General features: G+C 41.5%; 1 protein-coding gene across 1 annotated transcript in view; it reads right to left on the bottom strand.

Moving 5' to 3' along the window:
• Positions 1–23,894, bottom strand: part of odad2 (outer dynein arm docking complex subunit 2) — a gene marked incomplete at its 5' end in the record, with an annotated part of 60,725 nt that overhangs the window by 24,438 nt on the left and 12,393 nt on the right. The window contains 6 exons of the mRNA XM_081392733.1: positions 881–1,114; positions 1,978–2,187; positions 3,696–3,842; positions 19,972–20,113; positions 21,452–21,592; positions 22,547–22,767. Coding sequence (XP_081248859.1) covers positions 881–1,114; positions 1,978–2,187; positions 3,696–3,842; positions 19,972–20,113; positions 21,452–21,592; positions 22,547–22,767 — 1,095 coding nt within the window. The remainder of the gene's footprint in view (positions 1–880; positions 1,115–1,977; positions 2,188–3,695; positions 3,843–19,971; positions 20,114–21,451; positions 21,593–22,546; positions 22,768–23,894) is intronic.

Below are 23,894 nucleotides of genomic sequence, written 5' to 3'. Positions count from 1 at the left end.
AAGTCCCAAAATGTGCATGCATCCTTCACAAAAGTAATCCATCCGGCTCCAGGGGGATAAACAAAGGCCTTCTGAGGGTAATCCGTGCGGTTTTGTCGTAATAATATACATATTTAAAACTTTATAAACGAAAATAACTGGCTTCCGGTAGCGGTCGACACGTGTTCACGGAGATGGATGCTGGTGTATGACGTAGGACGTAGCGTAGGAAGCATCGTGACGTAGAATGAACGTGACAGCGCAGCCAGAGAGCAAAGCAAAACAAAACTCTACGTTCGTTTTACGTCACGACGCTTCCTACGCTACGTCCTACGTCATACGCCAGCATCCATCTCCGTGAAGCGCGTCGACCGCTACCGGAAGCCAGTTATTTTCATTTATAAAGTTTTAAATATGTATATTTTTACGACAAAACCGTCAGAAGGCCTTCGTTTATCCCCCTGGAGCCGGATGGATTACTTTTGTGAAGGATGCATGCACATTTTAGGACTTGAACGAGGTGGACCCCATAACCTCACATTATAACCACTGAAAGATCTAAGACATTTTCTAAAATAACTGAAAATGTGTTCGTCTGAAAAAAGATTGAAATATACATCTCGAACGGCTTGAGGGTGAGTAAATCATGGGTTAAATATCATTTTTGAGCGAACTATCCCTTCAAGAATTTTTTTTAGATGTTCTTAAGAAAATATCTGAGAACTTCTTAGGAACATTCGAACGAACTTCTTAAAAAGTTTATCTTGAGAATTTTCTTGAGAAGATTTTCATGAATCCGGCCCCTGGTTTTGGTGCAGCACACAAACTTTTTTTGTAATACCAATAGGGCATTCAAAACATAGCTCATATTCTAAAACTGATTTGAACACTTTGAGCAAACCTCAGAAGCACACTCCTGCAATGTTCCCACCACAGGGATGAGCACGTTCTTCTGCGGTGATTTGAGCAGCCGAGCGAGCAGAGGGATACCCCCGGCCCGGCGGATGGCTTCCTTGTTCCAGGTGCTCTTGCTGCAGCTCCAGAGAGCCAGAGCCCCACAGCGCGCCACCTCCACATCCCTCTCCTGCTCCTTACTCAGAGACACACCATCAGGCACGCAATCCAACAAATCCACCTGCAAGAAACAACTTCAGTTTTGTGTCTCATTTTAAAGCACTTTCCCATGCTTGAACTTTGAAACAATACAATAGATTTGTCACTCTGCATCACATGATATCATGCTAACATTACATTTCTATTCCTTATGATGCTTTATACTGTTTTAATTTCACTCCCGTTAAGGTAGAAGAGTCGTGGCATGTGAAAATGAGTAGGAATGTGTTATTAGTGGGGTCATGGTGTATTTTATGACATCTTCAGTGCAGGATGTGGAATACAATATCCTGCCCTGAAGCTGCCAACATTCATCTAAACATTCATCATCAGCCAAAGATTGGCTGTTACTTAAGAGGGCTTGAAAATTCAGACTATGTCACACCAAAATCTACAAATGACCACATCCTTCAAAGAGTAAATTTCATGTTTCCCTGCTGTCAAGTCAGAAAGGCCACTTTAACACAGCATTACAGGCGCGTGCTGTTCAGAGGTGGTCTGGGACTTTAAATGTAACTAATCTATGATAGCTACATAGAGAACGTCCGAGTCTGGCCCCGAGTAAATATACAGAGCAGAGTAACACGTGAGCCCTAATCATACAGAGCGTCACTCTGTCAATAAACACACATGCCAGGATGAGGGGGAGAACGACATTCAATCTGTTTTTACCTGCAATGTGCTCCCTTTGATGCTGGCATTGAAAATGATTGGGAGAAACAGACTGAAAGAAAGAGTGAGTGGAGAAATAGAGGCTGGTATACACATGTTCTATTGCTTGTCCCTCAACATTCTCCTTCCGTTTGTCTCTTTTCCTTGTGTGAGTTCTTAATCAAGGGCAACCTGTTTTGACAAACGCATAAGCACAGACTTCATGTTTCTCACCAGTTTCTTGATGCCACCATGCTGTCGGACTGTCCTGCGGGCCCGTCTGAACTTCGCCACGTTGGCGATGGTCTCTGCAGCAAGGCTCTTCAGCTCTTTGTCAGGGGAGTCCAGGATAGACACCATGGTCTGCAAACCGCCCAAATCAGCGATGGTCCGCCGAATCTGGGAGTTACAACTGATCTCCTTCAAGATCTTCAGAGAACCAATCTAACCGCAAGGGAGAGTAAAGTATCCATTATAAGAATAACTGCTTCATATACCTAATGTTGCGTCATGCAGAAATTATTGAAATTGAGTTTTGAAAGCTCCAACTTCTCTTTAACAAAGATGGCAGTGGCCTCAACACATTTCTGTTTGATATGCTTTTTTTTATAATAGTAAGTGTTACCCTGATGCATGTTACATTTAACAATTAAATACTTTGTTAAAAGAGTTATCATTTTATAATTATGGTAATTTTGACAATATATAAATGTCAGAATCACTCACAGTGTCTTAGTATATTGTATTATCATGTGTGCATATTAGGAAGTGGCAGGGAACAACAACTATTCATTGTGATACTAATATTAATGCTAAAGTATAAAAGTAAAAGAAAAATAATATGTAAATACACCATCGTTCAAAACGTTGGGGTTAGAACTTAAAAAAAAATATACTTATATTCAGCGAGGATGCATTAAACAGAATATAAGTGACAGTAAAGACATTAATAACATTATAAAAGATTTATATTTCAAATAAATTATTTTCTTTTGAACTTTCTATTCATCAGAGAATATTTCCACAAAAATATTAGGCAGAACAACTAAGAAATGTTACAGGATCAACAAATCAACTGGATCAGCATATTAGTATGATTTTTAAAGAATCATTAGACACTGTAGACTGGAAAATTCAGCTTTGCCATCACAGGAATAAATTACATTCTGTGATGCTCCAGAATGTAACACGATGCATTTACAACCAGGGGGTGTATACTTTTTGAATTTTACTTATTTTGTCTTCAGGGAAACATAAGTATCTTCTGTAACTTCTGAAGGGCAGTACTAAATGAAAACAATATGATCGTTAGACAAAATCAGAAAAATGTACACATCTTCATCCTGTTCAACACTTTTCATGCATTTTGTTTCCTTCTGAAGCATCAGTGAATGTTATCACCTTTTGTAATAGTTGTCGTATGAGTCCCTCAGTTGTCCTCAGTGTGAAAAGATGATTCTCAAAATCATACTGTCACTGCTAGAAAGGGTTCAAATATGCAAAATATGCTGGAAAACCAAAGAATTTGCAGGATCTGGAGGATTTTTCTGAAGAACATTGGGCAGTTTAACTGCTCAGGACAAACAAGGGACTCATGAACAACCATCAGAAAAAAAAGAAAACCAGCCATGGATCATCCAGGTAACGATAATTATAAATCCAACTTTTATTTTGTCTGGTGAACTATATGTAAACATCTTTTATGTAAAATGTCTTAGTCAGGACAGTACATTTATTTTTAATTTCTACAACAGTTATTTTAATATATTTCACAATATTACTCTTTTTACTATATTTTTAATCAAATTTAAAAAAACAAATCTTACCATCCCCGCACTTTTGAACAGTAGTGTATATTAAAAATGAATGAAATAAATGATAAAAAAAATAAAACCTTTCTCAGAGTCAAATAGTGACTTCTGACCTAATTAACTGAGTCTGGATGCACTTACTTTACATCTGGTCTCATCTGTGTCAAGCAGGTTGATGAGAACCTCCAGTCCCCCCACATCTCTGATAGCCAGCTGACACATCTCCTGGACCAGGTTAAAGTCTCTCAAAGAGCACAAAACCATCACTGTGGTAGTCTGATTAGCCCCCTGTTCACACACAAACACATGTGCAGAAATTACATTAGGTGCTCAATCATAACCCTACTTTTGCATCACATACAGTAAAAGGTCCTTGCACACGTCCGAAATTTTCACACGTTAAAAAACAAATACAACCTCATGTTTTGTCAATCACGCTTACACACTGCCTCCGAAACTTTCGTCCATCATAAATAAATTTGGATTGGGTTCGATTTTCTGCGTTTTTTGCATCCGTAGCAAGCATTTTTAATGGTGTTTTGACAATTCAGAGCCACCGAATCACGAATACGAAAAAACACATATGAAAATTTTGGACTCAGTGTGCAAGGACCTTAATTCTTGTATTTTTTTGCATCAATATCCTAATTTCTCCATGAACCCCTTTTTTCGACCCATTTCACCCACCCCATCATCCCTTCAAGTCTTATTTTGTTGAGCACATGTTGTGTATAAGTGTCTGGTATTGTGACTATAAACAGGGGTGGGGAGAGATCCTTTGATACAGACTACTGCTGTGCTGCTGCCTGAAACCATAGACAATGACCTAAGTTAGCAATTAAAAGAAAACAAGCTCTGAAATGTAGGAGATGATAACGGATTGGCCTTTAAAAAAAAAAAAAGCTCTGTTTTGACAGTTGCTATATACACACACACACACACACACACACACACACACAGTGTTTTAGGCTCGTCGCTCCTCAAGAGGTTGCCTACGCAGTGAGTACAACAAACTAAACATGTGGCATTTGTTGTGCCAGACTCCTTAACAGATACATCTTTCGGAGACAACTGTGGTTTTGATATCATTCACGGCATGTCCTTTATCGGCTGGAATGAAATAACAGAAGGGTGAGTAACAGATAAATAAATATAAATAAAGCAGGAGATCCAGCAAAAATACTACACTATTAATCATCTTTAATCAACAAATGATGGCTTCTTTAGAGACTGCTGTTTGTTTAGGTCAAAACCACAGATCTAAGATCAGCTTTCCCCAAGAGAAAACACCAGAAACACATGCCTCGTTTTTCTCCTCCTTTTTTATGGAGCAGCTCTTATGAATTCAAACAAAGAGAAGCTTTTCTTTCCAAGGCTGGCCGTGTGCTCAATGAAGTAGGTCCCAAAGTGGCATGTAAGCTGCTGTAATGCAGCTCGTGCAACAGACCTTTGAAATGTGACACTTAAGTCCAATCTCCTGGAAATTGAACAAACAGTTCTGTTTCTTTTTCATAAAATGAGCAAAAGATAAGATGCAGTGATGAGGCCTGCCTAGCACCCTCGTTTACTAGACACAAAGTGTGTCCCAATTCACAAATCTATTCTATGCTCTATATCAGAGTAGTCCCTTGTGAAAAAGTTCACTTTAGCATAAATTTAAAAAGAGTAATAATATACTTTACAAGAATATACAGTACTTAAGTTCAAACTGAATGCAATGTTTTCAGCAAGTGCCTGCTATTTATAATTAACTGAAAATGTGTAATAGTTTAAATTTATGTTAAATGCAATTAGTTGAACTTTAAAGGTAGGGTAGGCAATTTCAGAGAGTCTAGCAATAGCGAGCTAGCTTTGAAAGCATAAGATCCCACCCTCCCTTCAGAGCATCTCTAAAGCCACACCTCCTTCAAAACACATGAACGTGTACAGCAGGAAGCAAACAAAAGCGCCACAAGAGACGCCATTAAACTACCTTATGTCTCAAAGCACATAACATTACAATAATAATGAACAAAAAACAACTTAAAGAGCACTGACCTGTACCACCTGACTGCTGCCAATTCATTTCGCATTCGAACCGAAAATCAATGATTGGACGAATGTTATATGGTCCTACTCCTTACGCAGACGATATATATACATTTAAATACACTTAGACCACTTCACTTAATTATTGCTATCAGGATGTGAAGAGACTTTCAACCAACATGACAAAAAAAAATTCTGCATCACCTACCCAGCCTTTAAAGCAGAACTATGCAGCTTTGCCGATTTCTTCGCTGTTTTCTCGCTTTTTGCTCGCGGGTTTCTCTATAGAGCTCCCCCTACAGCTTCGGAATAGATATTTGACAACACTGTCGTCAAAACATTACATTGCGAGACCTGATATCACACAATACTTCCTGACGCTGAGGCCGGCGGCCCGGCGGCCCATAGTTGCAAGTGTGGTTTTTCCACTCACAGGCGCTCGGGGGGTGCGAGACGACCACCATTCAACCCGAAAAATGTCATATAACCATTCCAATGACTCCGAAGCTGTTCGGTTAAGGTAAAAAAGTTACTTAGTTCACCTTTAAAGTGCTTTTTTTACTCATTTAAGTAGGACTTCTTTATATGCAATTTATATGCATAATTACTTCTAGTGTCTTTACAATTTGGTTAAAATGTACTGCTGAATGTCCTGACAAGAATTTTTGGTAAGCAAAAATATACTTTTATATAATTTCATTCTATTGAAACTTGTCATGTATTTAAATATATCTGTATTTACCAGTGTTATTAAACTATTAGTGCGTTTAAAGGGGGGGTGAAATGCTATTTCATGCATACTGAGTTTTTTACACTGTTAAAGAGTTGGATTCCCATGCTAAACATGGACAAAGTTTCAAAAATAAAGTTGTACGTTTGAAGGAGTATTTCTGTGGCCAAAATACTCCTTCCGGTTTGTCACAAGTTTCGGAAAGTTTTTTTCGAGTATGGGCATGTGTGACGTCAGATGGGGCGGAATTTCCTTATACGGGTCCTAAGTGCACTTCTCCCGGAAGGGCGCGCGCGCACCCGTAGACCAGAGCGAGAGAGCGAAAGCAGTACGCCCATCAAAGCGCTGTGCTCGGCTTTAGGGAAGTATTTGCCGGATTTGCAGATCGTCTAATGCTTAAGGATGGAGCAGTCCCAACGATAAAGGTTCACGGTCGTGCGTTGGAACCGCAGGCGGTGAGTAAAACTGCTTCAAATGTCTGTGTGGTGTTAGCTATTGGCGCGTAAGCACAGCAAGTAAACAGTGAACAGCGCTCGTGATTCTTTAGCTCCGCCCACACAGCACGCCTCCAGCCGCTCGTTTTTTTCCGGAAAGACTCGGTACGGCCTATCTTTCTTTTATAAATATAATAAAACTAAAGACTTTTTGGAGATATGAAGGATGCAGTACTACTTTATAGGTACTCAAGATTAACATGAGATTGACTGAAACTGAGTGTTTCACCCCCCCTTTAAAGATGAACTTGATATTAACTTGTGTGATATCCACTGGCTCGCCTTCATGGTTTAAAATGGAAATATTTTCAATATTGTGATGTGGCATTTTTCTATATCAATAGTTGCTCGCAAAATGATAGACAATGAGTCACATTTCTAGAGTGTCATTTACTGTCATAATAAAATTAAGTAAATTAGTAAATAAACAAGTACAGTAACAAGCAGATTATAAACTTGTTTGCCTAAAATTTAAGCGAAAAATTTGCTGATGCAGGTACAAAAATACTTTTTTTTTCTTGCCCCTCCCAAATAGAGAGCCCATGATAACAGATATGGTGCCGATGTATTGTAAGTAGAACTTGGTTGAATACGTTCTGGAAAAAGACTTAACAACAAAAAACATGGATGTGAGACGAGGAGAACATCAGATGAAAGAGAGGAAGCACATACAGTAGGACTAACAATGAGAAATGAATGTAGACAGATATGGAGAAACTAATGAGAGCGATGAAGGAGATGACAGAGAGAGAGTGATAAGAAGTGAGAAAAATAGTCATAGAGAGGCGGAGACAAAGTAAGAAGAAGAAAGAAGTGAGAGTGAGAGAAAGAGGCACATGTGTTGTCCATATTAAGTGGCTGGACTAAATGTGAACCAAAACTAGCAGTGAATTCACTGCACTCTCTGTCTTGCAAGTTGCCACTCACTTCGTCTTCAAAGCATTCGATGGGTTAGCACTGAATCTTGTAAAAACACAAAGCTATATTTAGTACTGATACCAGGGGAAAATAAATCCAATGTTCATATGCTTTCATTTTCTAGCAGCTTTGGTCTCAACACGCTGTAGACATTCTTTACAAATCAGAAAACATCTGAAGGTATTTTATTATGTCTCGATTCTAACGGGCCCTCTCTCAGTCTGTGGTGTGTAGAGAGATGTTCAGGACAGATGCACACACAGATAAAAAGCTGTGAACATGGATGACTGACAGGTTTATCATTTGATATCACTATACCTAGGTGTTTCTATACTTCACTATAGCAAATCTCTGCTCAGAGATAGTTTGTATCATCACAAGATGTAAACCATATTATCGCACAGCTGTATATATAAAGTGATATACTGATTCACAATCAGTCAAAGTTTTTTTTATGTTTTTGAAACATTAGAATGATTCAGAAGGATCATGTGACACTGAAAACTGGAGTACTGGCTGCTGAAAATTCAGCCCTCTGGAGATACCCAGGAGAAAACACCACTAACATTAACGATGATTGACATCAAATTGAACCAAACAGGAAGTATTTATAGACAAGGTAACCAGAGAAACTAACGAGAACTAATACATAAACGACAGGAACTAACTAAACAACATAATCACGGCACATAGGAATAAATTACATTTCAAAATATATTAAAATAGAAAACAGTTATTTTAGATTGGAAAAATGATCCACAAAATTACCGTTTTTACTGTATTTTTGATCAAATAAATGCGGCCTTGGTGAGCATAAGAGACTTCTTTCAACATACCCACAAACAGTATACTCACATAAAGAGATTTAAAGTCACAGTTCTGCAATATGGGAAAGAAAAAGCATGAAATAGTGCACTGACTTTTGCAAAAGCATTAAAACAACTAATATTGTACAAAAAACAGCACAGCAAAAGAGTATGTCCAAAAGCCGTAATATTCGAAAATAAAAGTACTGTAAAATAAGGAAAACAAACAGGGTGCACTTTCTGTTGTCTCTGTCACAAAAATGAACCGAAACTCAGAGAATACTTGTCTTTAAAAAAAAGCTGTGCCTTTGTGCATTTGGCCTTCATTATGTATATTTTGATTATTTTCTTTTGTAAAAAAAAAAAAAAAAAAAAATAATTATATATATATATATATATATATATATTTTTTTTTTTACAAAAGAAAATAATCTAAATATACATAATGAAGGTCGAATGCACAAAGGCACATATATATATATATATATATATATATATATATATATATATATATATATATATATATATATATATATATATATATATATAAAAATATTCTTTTAATCTCCTCGCATTCTTTTAGTCACGGCCACATCCACCTTGATAGGCCCATTAGGGGAGGGTCTTGTTTTATGTGAATAAGTGGGCAGGATGATTTTCATATCATTGTGTAGTGAAAAAACTAGGCTACAAGATCCAGTTCTCAAAAGTTTTGTGAATGCTATATATATATATACACACACACGTGTACTGTGCTAGACTAACTGGGACTAGTCACAGCACTTGCATATTGTTGCCCTATTGTTTGTTTGATTGATTCTATTGTCCTCCTCATTTGTAAGTCGCTTTGGATAAGCGTCTCCTAAATGGTTAAATGTAAATGTATTTCAGTGGTTACAAATATTTTTCACTAAGCAGACAAACTCAAAAATACAAAGAAAAAAATAGAAAGTTCTCTCAAAAATACAAACGTTTACATACATGATACTCACATATGATTGTAGTTTGTGCTGAATACAGTGTAATCAGACTTTAGCCATGGAAATGTTTTAAGTAACTGAAATAAGCTCAAATGTCAGGACATGTCAAAACATCTCCAAGGCCCAGAAAACACCTCAGACCTAAAAAGGTTAAAACGTCTTCAGACAAATGTTGGCGAGAAAGCTTTACATTCATCTGTGATCAAGGCTAAAAAGCTTCTTGCATTGCTTTCCACTTGTTGAAAACATTTGCCTTCAATTAATAGCCACGTCTAGTGGCATTTGAAATAATTTAGGTGTCACAAAAATACAGAAAGAGCAGATAGACTGTAGTTCTGTTTCAGAGCAGGAAAGCAGGTCCCAATGACAGCACAAGCTGCATGTCACCATAAAAACCTATCCTGAGGAAAGAATACTTAAACATTCAGCACAAAACTGTGCAGAATGAGCCAGCATTCATAAATCCTGCCCATTGCAGATGGAGCTCAGAAAATTAACAAATTCTCCTGAAGAGCAAAACACAGAAGCACAGAGACAGAGAATGAAAGCAGAAAGGAAAAAGGAGGAAAAGACAAACAGAGAGGATGGATATATAAATAAAACTTAAGAATAAAACAAAGCTGTACTGATGCTCGGGAGAAAATTGAGAGGGCAGAGAGAAAAAGGAAAGAAAGTATCAGAGTCAACGAGAACAAAGAGGTATTAGAAAAAGAGAATGTGAATGTTCATTCTGGCACGAGTGTTGTGTATGATATACACATTATAGTTAATTTATAGAGAAGCTGACTGAGGTCTGATCATTATCATTTATCCTCAATTAAGCAGCCAGCTCTCCAGAGCAAGATAAAGACAGCTGTATAAATGATTTACACAAAGAGAGCCATAGAGCCACAGAGCAGAGCCGCCTCGTCTAGATTTAAGAGCAAAGAGATATCAGATTTAATGGACAGTATTAACTTGATGCAAAACAGCATATCCACAGCGGATTTTTACGAGCACCTTTACCTGCATGCATATACATACACACACTCAAACCATTTGTGTGAAAGCAGACAGATGGGTGTCTGCTGTAGATAATGTTATGCCATTCTTTGTGTAAATTTCAATTGCTGACTCTTATGGTTAATGATACCACTTTATTGACAAACTGATGCACTCATCACACAACTGTTTCAAAGTCTTGGGTCAATAAGATTTTTGAAAGAAAATAATACTTTTAATATTAATATTAATATAATCAATATTTTAATATGACTTTAAATGCATTGGATGCATTGATTTGAACAAAAGTGACAGTAAAGACATTTAAGACATTCACCAAAATTCAATTCATCAAAGAATCCTGAAAAGAAATGTAAAGAAAATATGTGCTTAAAGAAAATATTAAGCAGCACAACTGTTTTCAGCATTGATAATAATAACTGTTTCTTGAGCCCCAAATCAGCATATCAGAATGATTTCTGAAGAATCATGTGTCACTGAAGACTAGAGTAATGACTGCTGAAAATTCAGCTTTAATATCACATGGATAAATTACATTTTAAAATATATTAAAATTGAAAACCGTTTGTGGCGAGGGGGGCGTGGTTTTGCGAAGTCTGTAGCAGGAGAGAAAGGAGGGGGCCGATCGGTGAGTAAGTAGGTCAAGTGCAAAATGATGAACACCTGTGTCTGATTGCAGTGATTGGTGTGGAGAGACCGGATATAAGCCAGCATGCGGGAGGAGATGAGAGAGAGAGTTGGACTGGAACCTCACCTGTACGCTGTGTTTTGTGGAAGCTGTGATTGTTATTTGTCCCGTTTTGTTATTGCTGTGCGTGGCACGGTGAATGCGCTACGTGCGCCCTTTTTGTTTATTTGTTTCTTTTGTTAAATAAAAGTGAGTGTTTCAGTCACGCCGACCCCTGTCTTCTTCCTTCCTTGCAATATAATATTGAACCCCGTTACACTGGTGCCGAAACCCGGGAAGGAAGAAGATCGCCGCCGCCATGCAGGCTCCGCCAGGAACGCCATTTGCGGACATCATCCAATCGCTCGCTGGTCTTCACCAGGAACAACATCAGCATCTGCTGGCCATAAAGGAGGAGCAGGACAAAAGGTTCGAGGCGCTCCTCCGAGGCCAGCATGAAGACCGCGAGCTGTTCCGGAGCTGGATAGACCGGGAGGTTAGGGCCGTCCCCCCATCGTACAAAGACTCGTCCTCGCCGATACCTCTCAACAAGATGGGGCCCCAGGATGACCCAGAGGCATTTCTGGAGCTGTTTGAGAGGTCGGCTGAGGACCGGGGATGGCCCTCGACGGACTGGCCAATGCGGCTGATACCCCTGCTGTCCGGAGAGGCGCAGGTGGCCGCGCACCAACTGCCAGTCCAGAATCTCCTGGTCTATCAGGATCTCAAGCGGGCCATTCTCCAGCGGGTTGGCCGGACTCCAGAACAACATCGCCAGAGGTTCAGGACGCTGAACCTCGAGGAGTCTGGTCGACCCTTCATCATGGCCCAACAGCTCCGGGACTCGTGCCGCAAGTGGCTGATGGCCGACGGAAGCGACGTCGAGGAAATCATCGATCGTGTGGTGCTGGAGCAGTTCGTGGCGCGGTTGCCAGCGCAGACCGCGCAGTGGGTCCAGTGCCACCGCCCGACGTCGCTGAACCAGGCCATCCAGCTGGCGGAGGACCAAATGGTGGCGTGCCCGGGGGTCGGCGAACCCCTACCATCTGCTTCTCTCTCTCTCTCTCTCTCTAACCCCCCTCCTAAGCCCTCTCCCCTTCCCAGGTACCGGGGGAATCTGCCACCGAGACCAGCTCCAAGGTGGAGGACAGGGGGTGCCGCAGAACCGGTATCTTCCCCCAGGCCTCTTCCCCGGGGAGGGGGCCCATCGAGGGGGGGATTCTCTCCCCAGGCTGCGCTGCCTCTCTCTCCACGCCAATCCCTTGACCCGCTTCCTGCCACTGGAGCGGCGGGGAGGCCCGGGCCGGCTTGTTGGCGCTGCGGGGACCCGAGTCATTTTATCGACCGGTGTCCGGTGATGGAGGTGGGGACGCTGATCCGGGTCCCCGACGCGCCGCAAGCTGCCCCCGATCAAGCTGGCCTGTACCAAATACCCGTGAGTATAAAGGGGGGTACTTTTCAGGCTCTGGTGGATTCAGGCTGTAACCAAACCTCTATCCACCAAAGCCTGATTCAACCTAAGGCATTAGATAATGGCCGCATGGTTAAGGTACGGTGTGTGCACGGGGAAGTGGTGAATTATCCGGTAATGCCTGTGGATATTCAATTTAGGGGACAAAAGCATAGTGTGGAGGTGGCGATTAACCCGCACCTCCGGCATCCGCTGATTTTGGGGACAGATTGGCCAGCGTTTAATGAGTTATTGGGTCATTTATGTGCGGATGCTTCTTGGGTAAAAAAAGATAAGAGGAAGGTGGCGATTGCTCAGTTGGGAGAAGCTGATCCGGAACCTCTGGGTACTGGTTCAGGGGAACAGAGCACACTGGAGAGAACCATCCTCACAGAGCGCGATGATTTTCCCCTGGAACAGTCCCAGGATGACACGCTGAAACATGCCTTTGATCAGGTTCGCTCTATCGACGGCCAGCTTCTCCACACGGACCAACCGCTCACCTATCCGTATTTTACAATCATAAAAGATAAGTTGTATCGGGTAACCCAAGATGCCCAATCAAAGCAGGATACAACTCAGTTGTTGGTACCTAAAAGCCGTCGGGAAATGCTTTTCCAGACGGCTCATTCTAATCCAATGGCCGGGCATTTAGGACAAACCGCGACACTAAACCGTCTCATGGCCCGATTCTTTTGGCCGGGCATTCACGAGAATGTACGCAAGTGGTGTGCGTCTTGTCGTGAATGTCAGTTGGTGAATCCACCGGCCACCCCAAAAGCACCATTGTGCCCTATTCCGTTGATGCAGGTCCCCTTCGAACGAATTGGTATGGACCTCATCGGGCCATTAGAACGGTCAGCACGGGGACATCGCTTTGCTTTAGTCCTGGTGGACTACGCAACGCGATATCCTGAAGCAGTTCCGCTTCGCAATATTTCCGCAAATAGTGTGGCGAGCGCTCTGTTTCAGCTAATCTCCCGGGTGGGAATCCCGAAAGAGATTCTCACCGATCAAGGCACGGCGTTTATGTCACGAACGATACGCGAACTTTACGGATTATTGGGCATTAAATCGATCCGGACCAGTGTCTATCACCCACAAACAGACGGGCTGGTCGAACGATTTAACCGCACTTTGAAATCCATGATTCGAAAGTTCGTACAAGAAGACGCCAAAAATTGGGATCGGTGGTTAGAACCCCTCTTGTTCGCTGTACGGGAGGTCCCGCAAGCCTCCACGGGGTTTTCCCCCTTCGAGCTTCTCTATGGGCGTCAGCCCCGCGGGGTGTTAGATGTCCTTAGGGAAACTTGGGAGGACGGACCTTCAGCTAGTAAAAATGAAATTCAGTATGTCCTGGACCTGAGAACAAAACTCCACACTTTGGGGCGGCTGTCACGGGAGAATTTGTTACAGGCTCAGGACAAGCAAAGTCGGCTGTACAACAGGGGGGCTAGACTGCGTCAATTCACACCGGGAGAGAAAGTGCTTGTATTACTTCCTACCTCTAGCTCAAAATTACTCGCAAAGTGGCAAGGACCTTTTGAGGTTACACGGCGAATTGGGGATCTTAACTATGAGGTAATACGAACAGATAGGGGCGGGGCACATCAAATTTACCACCTCAACCTGCTTAAAAAATGGTCTGAGGTGGAATCAGTGATGCTGGCGATGGTAGTGAGTGGAGAGGAGGATCTCGGTCCAGAGGCGAATGTCAAAACGAAATCTCTCGCCCTGGCCGCTGGGGGAGACCACCTCTCGCCATCCCAGCTCACTGATGTGCATAATTTACAAGCAGATTTTGCTGATGTGTTCTCGCCCCTGCCTGGTCGGACGGACCTCATTCAACACCACGTTGAGACAGAGCCGGGCGTGGTGATTCGCAGCCAGCCGTATCGACTGCCAGAGCACAAAAAGAAAGTTGTGCAAAGCGAATTAGAGGCGATGCTGGAGTTGGGAGTAATAGAAGAATCTAACAGTGACTGGGCGAGCCCGATAGTTTTAGTTCCTAAAACGGACGGCTCGATCCGGTTCTGTGTAGATTACAGGAAGGTGAATGCTGTGTCGAAGTTCGACGCTTATCCAATGCCAAGGGTTGACGAATTGCTTGATCGGCTGGGTACTGCTCGATTTTATTCGACATTGGACTTAACCAAGGGATATTGGCAGATCCCCTTATCTCCATTATCCAAAGAAAAAACAGCTTTCACCACGCCGTTTGGGTTACACCAATTTGTCACTCTTCCTTTCGGGTTGTTCGGGGCTCCGGCAACGTTTCAGCGTCTGATGGACAGGATTCTCCGACCGCACGCTGCATATGCCGCTGCCTACTTGGATGATATCATCATCTATAGTGGTGACTGGCAGCGTCATATGCAGCAGGTGCGGGCTGTCCTGAAGACGCTGAGACGAGCTGGGCTCACGGCCAACCCGAAGAAGTGTGCAATTGGGCGGGTGGAAGTAAGATATCTGGGCTTCCACTTGGGTCATGGACAAGTGCGTCCCCAAATTGATAAGACAGCAGCGGTTGCGACTTGTCCGAGACCCAAGACCAAAAAGGAGGTTAGACAGTTCCTGGGGCTGGCGGGTTATTACAGAAGGTTTGTGCCTAATTATTCGGACCTCGCCAGCCCACTGACTGATCTAACTAAAAAGGAGGTACCAGATACGGTCCAATGGACGGAGCAGTGTCAGCGGGCTTTTACCCAGATAAAGGCTGCTTTATGTGGCGGACCGCTCTTACATGCCCCTGACTTTTCTCTCCCTTTCATCCTACAGACTGACGCGTCGGACAGGGGGATGGGCGCGGTCCTGTCCCAGGAGGTAGAGGGTGAGGAGCGGCCGGTGCTGTACATCAGTCGGAAGCTCTCTAAGAGAGAGACGGTGTACAGCACCATAGAGAAGGAGTGTTTGGCCATCAGATGGGCCGTTCTCACCCTCCGCTATTACCTCTTGGGACGGGAGTTCACCCTCTGTTCGGACCACGCTCCCCTGCAGTGGCTCCACCGCATGAAGGATACCAACGCGCGGATCACTCGTTGGTATCTCGCTTTACAGCCTTTTAAGTTCAAGGTGATCCACAGGCCGGGTGTACAGATGGTTGTGGCTGACTTCCTCTCCAGGAGGAGGGGGGGGGAGGCTGCAGGCCGGATGGCTCCCCGGCCTGAGTCGGGCGGTGGGGGTATGTGGCGAGGGGGGCGTGGTTTTGCGAAGTCTGTAGCAGGAGAGAAAGGAGGGGGCCGATCGGTGAGTAAGTAGGTCAAGTGCAAAATGATGAACACCTGTGTCTGATTGCAGTGATTGGTGTGGAGAGACCGGATATAAGCCAGCATGCGGGAGGAGATGAGAGAGAGAGTTGGACTGGAACCTCACCTGTACGCTGTGTTTTGTGGAAGCTGTGATTGTTATTTGTCCCGTTTTGTTATTGCTGTGCGTGGCACGGTGAATGCGCTACGTGCGCCCTTTTTGTTTATTTGTTTCTTTTGTTAAATAAAAGTGAGTGTTTCAGTCACGCCGACCCCTGTCTTCTTCCTTCCTTGCAATATAATATTGAACCCCGTTACACCGTTATTTTAAATTGTAATAATATTTCACAACATTACAGTTTTTGATCAAATAATGCAGCCTTGTAGCCTGGGAAAACCCAGACAACTTCCGGCAAATTTAGATTTGCTCTGCAAGTCAGTCTGGCAAAGAGCTCATTCAAGTCCATTTGCCCATGCCGAGAAATCAAGGCACCAATCAGAAACGTTGAGGCGGGCTTTACACATGACGATCGCTCTGATTGGTTTTAGGTCTAGCCTATCGCGCCCAGAGGCATTTGAGCGACGTCCACTCCGACGTCCGTTGGTGAAGCGCACCAACTTTTAAATGCATTATTATATTCAAATTGCAAACACATGAGGACAGTCTCCATGAAAGACCCACTGGCAGATGAACGTGCTACTACATTTCTCTCCGAAACGGTAGGAAATTAAATTAGATTTAATAGAGGATTTTAACTGTGACAAGATGATTGACAGGGCAGTTTACATGACATGATGCACGCGACAGATCCGTCCGATAAAGATGACGAAGTAGTATGTCCCAAAGTTGCCTACTTTTTTTGCTACACATTCAAAAGTAAATACATTTTCTTCACAAAAAGAGTACATATGGCGTAGTGTAACATAGGCGAATTGGGACGCAGCATATGGCTTTACACATGACCATCTCTGATTGGTTTTAGGAGTTTTAGGTCTATCCAATTGTGCCCAGAGGCATTTGAGCGACGTCCATTGGTGACGCCCCTTTGAAAATGAGCTATTAAAGGAGCTTTGCCAGACCATAACTCAGTTACTACTGAGAATGGTCTGGTTTTAACCAGGCTAACAGCCTTGGTAAACATAAGAAACTTTTCAAAAACATCCTTACTTGTTTTTCTAAGCTTTTGAATGGTAGTGAAGGCATCTCTGCATCATACAGGACTGAGATGAGGTGTACCAGCAGCTTGGTCTGACGCGCATTCAATTTTGTACTCACTTTGTCCAGTAGATGGAGCAAGACCTCATAATGGCCATGTGACATAAGATGTGGACATTACTCTGGTTACAAAAAACAACTGTTCTATTCTGACTGGAATTTCAACTTCTGCTACTATGCAAACAAAAAACTGTAGCTGAAAATGTATTCCATGCAGAGGATCATTTTAAAAAATCTAAAGCCTTTTATTTGTGCACATTATTATTCTGAAAGATTGTTTCTCAGTCTTCTATTCTGTGAGAAACTCTCTGTAAGTGAGGCATAAGCCGCTGCAGTGAGAGAGATCCAGATTTAGGCTTTATTTCCTGAGCAGACACAGACACTGCAACCTTTAAGTTAAAATGACTCAATAAAAAAAAGTTGAGTTAATTACATTGGCAAAAATTGCACACACTTTTTCAATGTATAAGAGCACTAGTATTTCACTTACTTGCAAGCGATTAACAAGGAGCAGAATGGGGTAATTGGAAGAAGGGAGAGGGTGAGAAAATGTTTCTATGCAACTTTGTTTGGCTGCCATGTTTCTCTAATTCAAGCTAATGAGGCAGTTGGGCCGAATCTGGTGAGACAAACAGCCTGTGGCCACCTCCTCTACACACTGACGCAGTTACAAAGTGCGTCTGTGAATGTGTGAACGTGCAGTTATACTCAACGCTCGTTCTTTGACCCATCCAGGCAATAACTGAATGGAGTTTGGTGTGTGTAATATGTTTTGCGGTCTAAAGACATGCACGATTTATTAATATAGCACTAACACATCATGAAAGGATGTAGTCACTGGTGCAAACTGCCCTCCGTACATGTGTACAGAAAGGCAAACATGAAGACATGTAAATGTACAGTTCAGGTAATGTAGACTGCAAAAATATCCCTAGATAAACAGCCATTAAACACAAGTCCGATCATTCATGCATCACCTTATAGAAGCGTAATCTCCCAGAAATACAAACGCATGTCTATACCCTGGAAAAGAGCAGAAGAAAAGACAGAGGGGAGGAGAAAAACTGAACCTTCACTCCAAAAATAAAACAGATATTTAGTTTGGCACGGACTGTGTTTCGGCTTCTGATGGTAATGACATTATAAGAGCGCTACTGGACAAACCCTCATAAATAAGAACTGTGGTTTCCAGACAGATAGAATGCTAGGAAGGGCACGTTACAAACACATCCTGTCTATAGTTGAAAACAGCACTGTAACAAACGCATCCCCAAACACTTCACACAAATCAAAAAAAGAAAAAAGAAAACGAACTTTACAAATCTACTTTCCAAACGCTTTCCAAAATCAAACAGGATTTTGTTATCAAATGCTTTTTTTCCTGACGTTTGGTAGAGGATGAGCACCTCCCATAGGGAAAATCACATTCATTATCCTGTGTTTTACTGGGCTAAAAATATCTACCTACGGCTGAACTTTACTTGGATGTTTTTCTTTACATGATTTATTGCTCACTACACTTAAGATCATCTTTTTAAAAATGTGTACATGCTGTGTCCTCTGATGTTTAACATCAGTGCCCTTTTAATCTACAGTAGGCCTATGCCTTCTATAAATTATTTACTATAGGCTATTGTAAAAGGAGATAATACGTCTTTGAATTCTATTCTCACGTTAATGTGAGATCAATTTAGCAAATTTAGTTCTTTGTAAACCCCTTTTTGATTTATTGACTAGGGGTGTCGCAATATACTATATGTATTGACTATAACAGTGATGTTTTAAATAAATATTGAAATCATGTTCATACTAAACATATGATAATATTGTAAATAATCCAGCATCAGTAACCGATTGACACTCCAACACAGTAGGTGGCAGTATTGCACCAAAACGCTGGTAGCCAACTGTCATAAAAAGGAAAAAGAAGATTATTTCATCACAGTTGCTGTGTCAACAATCGCCTCTATACACTTCATTCACAATTCCCCACATAAGTCCACAAATATAGTTCACTTGAAGGAGTAAATGAAAACGAGAAATACTGAGTGTGATGAAAGGGCTACCGCTTTTGCATAGTTTGTCCTTGCAAATTTTTTGAAACGTTGCAAAACTAGCAGCTCCAGTAGTAAGAGAACTCTGTCATGGAAACTGTATAAACCTTAATTATACAATTTGATAATCAATCAAAAAGGAATTTATACCTGTATGAAATTACGCTGTACCCACATTGGACCAGCGGTTAGGAAAATGGATGGATGGAGGGTTCAGCTGTGTGTGACATCTTCTGGCGAGACGTGGGAATTCATTTGGCGTGCGAATCTCAGTGCATTATGGGTATTCTCTAGCCATTGAGGGTACATCGGTTGTACACTCATTACTGTGGTGCATTGTGGGGTTGAATAAGTCCACTATAGTTTTGGAGATCACTACCAGTTGTTGTTTCCTCAATTAGTGCCTTATTTAAGGGTATAGGGGCGATATCAGACACAGACAGTGTTTAGCTACTACTACAGTACCAAATCTTGTCGGAGGAGATGATAGCAAGACACTCTACTCACTTTGTCCAAATATGCCAACTTCCATACTATACTGTATGCAAAAATAGTTCAGCAAAAGAGTACTATTTTTTTCTCCCTACACTCATATTTTTAGTGTGATTCCTTTTTTTGTGAAAAAAAAAAACAAATTAAAGTTAAAGATGAATGTGACTGATAGCATAATTTTTTGTAAATTAAAATCTCCATAGATATCGCAATAGTATTTTTATAGTGAATTATTTTGCCCATGATAATCGTGAAGTGAAAATCTGAGATCATGACAGCCCTGGTATTGATGCATGTTGGTGTGTGCATTTATACAAGCAAATGTGTTTTATTACCTTTAAGTATTTGACTAGTTTCTGGATCTGCCAGTATTCCGAGGGCAGGTCGGTGGCATTCTCGGCATGTCTTTCGGGCTGTTCCTCATCTTCCTCATCCTCTGATGAACTCAAGCTGAAGTCATCAGCTCCTGGGGTTTTACTATGCACACACACACGACACACACGCACCTATTAGACGTATTAATATTCAAGCTGGCCAACAATTTTATGTCTCTCAGACACACACTGTGAGAAGTACTCTCCCACAGAATTTTCTCAGGATAGAAACGAGAACTATCCATACATAACAGGACATTATAGAAAAAGTGCTTTCTCTAATAAATAGAGCTTAATACATCAAATCGGAGGAGAGTCGGAGCAGGTGCAAGCCAAACCACACAGCCCAATCTCTCAAAGCTCTGGTAAAATCTCTCTGAATCCAATGTGGAATGAATTATTGCTCTCTGAAAGGCCTCATGCTCAAACCCTTGGACAAAACGGCCATCAAACTCAGGGGTGTATTTGAAGTGTCATCTTAAGCCATGGCATCAAATTAAACGGCAGGGGATGGAGAGAACAGAGCAACAGAGAGAGAGGAAGACTGGAGTGGTCATCAGTGCATTTCTGAACTCTTTCATCGCAAACTCATACACGCACGCACAAACGCAGATGGCCGTTAAAGCGGATCAGGCTACTGAAATGAATGTATCGTGAAACGAGTCATGAAACTCGGTACACAAGGAGAAGAGGCCAGAGGGACTCAGATATGTTTTCCAGGGGATAACTGTATTGTCGGACAGCAGCGTACTCGTCTCTTTCGGTGCTAGTCACTTACTTGAAGTGTGGAATTTGTTTTGCAATGCGAACGATTGTAAGTTTGCTGGCTTAGTGTGATATACATTACATTCATTTTGTGTTTGTGTACCATGAACACATCCAAATGTTCTTCAGAACGCTACACTGTTTTTTGTGTGCATCACTGATTTAAAACGGCAGGAAAAAGAGAAGCTGCGGCTACACCCGGAGCTCCTTACAGGCAGGACTGTGTACTCTGGCAGTGGATGTTATGGGGACAGCTGGAGTTTTCGCTCACCATCGCCAAACAGACAGAGAGGAGTCAGAAGAAGGAACAGGGTTATCAGTGGCTCAGGCACAAGCGGTTATTACAGACCGCTACTCCCAGTAGCACCAGAGGACCGTTCCGTGTGCACACCAACCTGAACGGCTGCTTCATCCATGCCTTATTAAAGGCTATAAAATGAATACTTATCCACAGCTGAAATAATTTGCCCTGAAAGTGAGCCTTTATTTCCAATTCAGTGATTGGATAAGTTTTTTTTTTTTATGTTTGGCCAGGAGAATAAAGAGTAATTCAATTATGCGTGTTCTCGGGAGAGGGTTTTTTCAGATCCCATTGCAATGGTTAGGTTTTTACCTCAGAGGAAATACCACATGTACAATGAAAAAGCTATTTCTGTGGACTGAGATTGTGGCATACATTTTTTGAGAAGACTGGCAGCCTGGCAGAGACGATCCAGAAAAATTAGCTTTTTTTTTGTTCTCTGATGCGGGTGACTTTGTGCCGTATTCCAGGATCCTCTTGCTTTCTCTTCTCTTTCTGGCCTTCTCCTCTGCCTCACTGGAAAAAACAACAACAATCAGACACTTATTAACACGTTTATACACTTTAAAGCCATGAAATTACAATTATTTTATTTCTATAGAATATTGCAGTGTTTGTTATTAATTATCCAACCAATTCTAGATGGACAAAATCAAGTCCCACCCTACATTCTTTTCTCGTTTGAGAAGTTGATATACATGACATTCGAAAAGGAAAAAAAAAAAAACAATCATGTCGACTTTTTGTTTTTGAGGCACGAAGTCCAAAAAAGTTCATTTTAAATTTACATTATGAGGTTACATATGTATTTTATGCTTTGTATGTCTACTCTGATATTTTATTTTTGCCACACAAGTATTACAATAGGACTATGTGGATGTTTCAGATACAATGTTTTTAAAAAGAGGATTAGCTGGCATCTTTGTTGCTTTTCCCTGACCCTTAATTATTTTTCTATATGTTTTCTCTCCCATCATGTAATATTGTCTGTTTCAGTCTTCTGTAGCTCTCTAGTGGGTTTCAAGTATTGTGGCAGCTTACAGAGAAAGCTTAGATCATCTGAATGCAAATTTGGTTCTTTTACTGCAAAAGGCAGAACACTGAAGTACACTTTCACATCTGGGAAATTCTTATTTCTCCAAAACAAAAGATTATTGTTTTGGAAATCTTAGATGACTGTTCAGAGGAGGTTTACCAGTAACAAGTGTTGAAACAGCCAAAGAGGCTGATTTGTTTGCTAGATCAGTGGTTCCCAACCTTTTTTCCAGGGGACCCTTATTTTAACATTCAAAATACTTAATATCAATAGAGCCACAAATATGACATTTAACCATCTCTTGAAGTCTGAATGACTACTGAACTTTGCATCTGTAGTCTAGCCCAGAGTCAGTGACCTCTGATGTTCATGCTGTGATGGTTTTTTTGTGTCTCTTCAAAAGACATCCATTGGTGTTTGGAATTATCACTTACTCAAATGGGGACGCCAGGCCAAGGTTCTTCCATTTCAAAGATGGTTCTAATTTCTTCTTCCTACCGCCCGGCTTGTTCCGCACAAGCTGATGTCTCGCCTTCTCAAGCACATTCTTTTCCTCATGGTCGTAAGACTTCAGGGTTTGGCCTGTTTCCTCTGCATCAACCATTTCCACATGTAGAATCTTTTTAGTGGATGGCACATCTTGAATGGCAAAGTCCTGTAGAAGACAATGAATAAAAATGAAACAAGATAGTAAGGAAAAGAACCTCCGCACCAAATGTAGAGACTTGGGACTTAGAGTTATTTTTCTTAAGCATTTTTTGTTCAACAAAGTTCTTCATGAAAGCACTCTTAGCTTAGCTAAACATATTTTCCATTCTACATTTTGACACATTGTCTCTTTATTGGGGAGGCACATCACACAGTCATCTGTGAGCTAGCGCAGCCTTCTTATTCTAAGAAAGAGATGTATAAAAACTAAATCCCACTTATGAATTTGTATCCCTGAACATTTATATAATACAGCCTTTCTCCACAGTCCACTGCCAGAAAAACAATCCTGCCTTTGAGTTATGAGAATAATGACAAAATAGAAACACATTTCCAAAGTTTCTTATGTTAATTGCCTATACAATATGAGAAGTTTATTGTTTCTGTACATTCTTGAACTGCAGGCTGGCAGTTTGGCACACATTAAGTGAAGTCTTTGTGGCAAAGTAACGCAACAATGATTTTCTGAAACTGTGAAATCTTTCTCTCTCTCCCACTTCTTTATTTCTTCGGTGAGAAGCTCAACAGGAGACATATGAATGGTTAAGAGGCAGGAAAAATCCACAGGCACCTGCTATGCCCCACCATCAGCCCTTCATTGGTTCCATCTTTTAGAGAGATGTACAGAGCAGGAGTGAGAAACAGAAATGGTGAAAGGAAAAGAGAAGAGTATGAGCGAGGAAGAGTTCAGAAAGAGTACACAAGGGAAAAAGCTTTTAATATGGCACAAGGGACTTGCTGTGGATCCAGCTGGGCTAAGCACACTTTGTGCCTTTCATGAGCTTGTTTGGTCGAAAGAAGGCCAAAGTTAAGAACAGCCAAAGTTATATCCATTTCCTCACACCACTCCACCCACCTTTAATTTTATAATTGAAGTAATAAACCCTGTCCAAGAACCCTGTCCAAGAGAGTTAACTCTCCAGTATGGCACCCCAAACAGAAGCCTGAACATCAAGTAATAGAAAACCTCAAACTACTGCAACATCCAAATATGAAGATGACAAGGAAAGAAATTTGCAAGACAAAAGAGGTCTATTCAAAAACATATTGTGCTGATTACAATTAATGACACTC

Source organism: Scardinius erythrophthalmus, assembly GCF_964197995.2.
Source record: "Scardinius erythrophthalmus genome assembly, chromosome: 18".
In the NCBI taxonomy this organism is placed as follows: domain Eukaryota; kingdom Metazoa; phylum Chordata; class Actinopteri; order Cypriniformes; family Leuciscidae; genus Scardinius; species Scardinius erythrophthalmus.
This window is presented reverse-complemented; position numbering and strand designations above follow the sequence as displayed.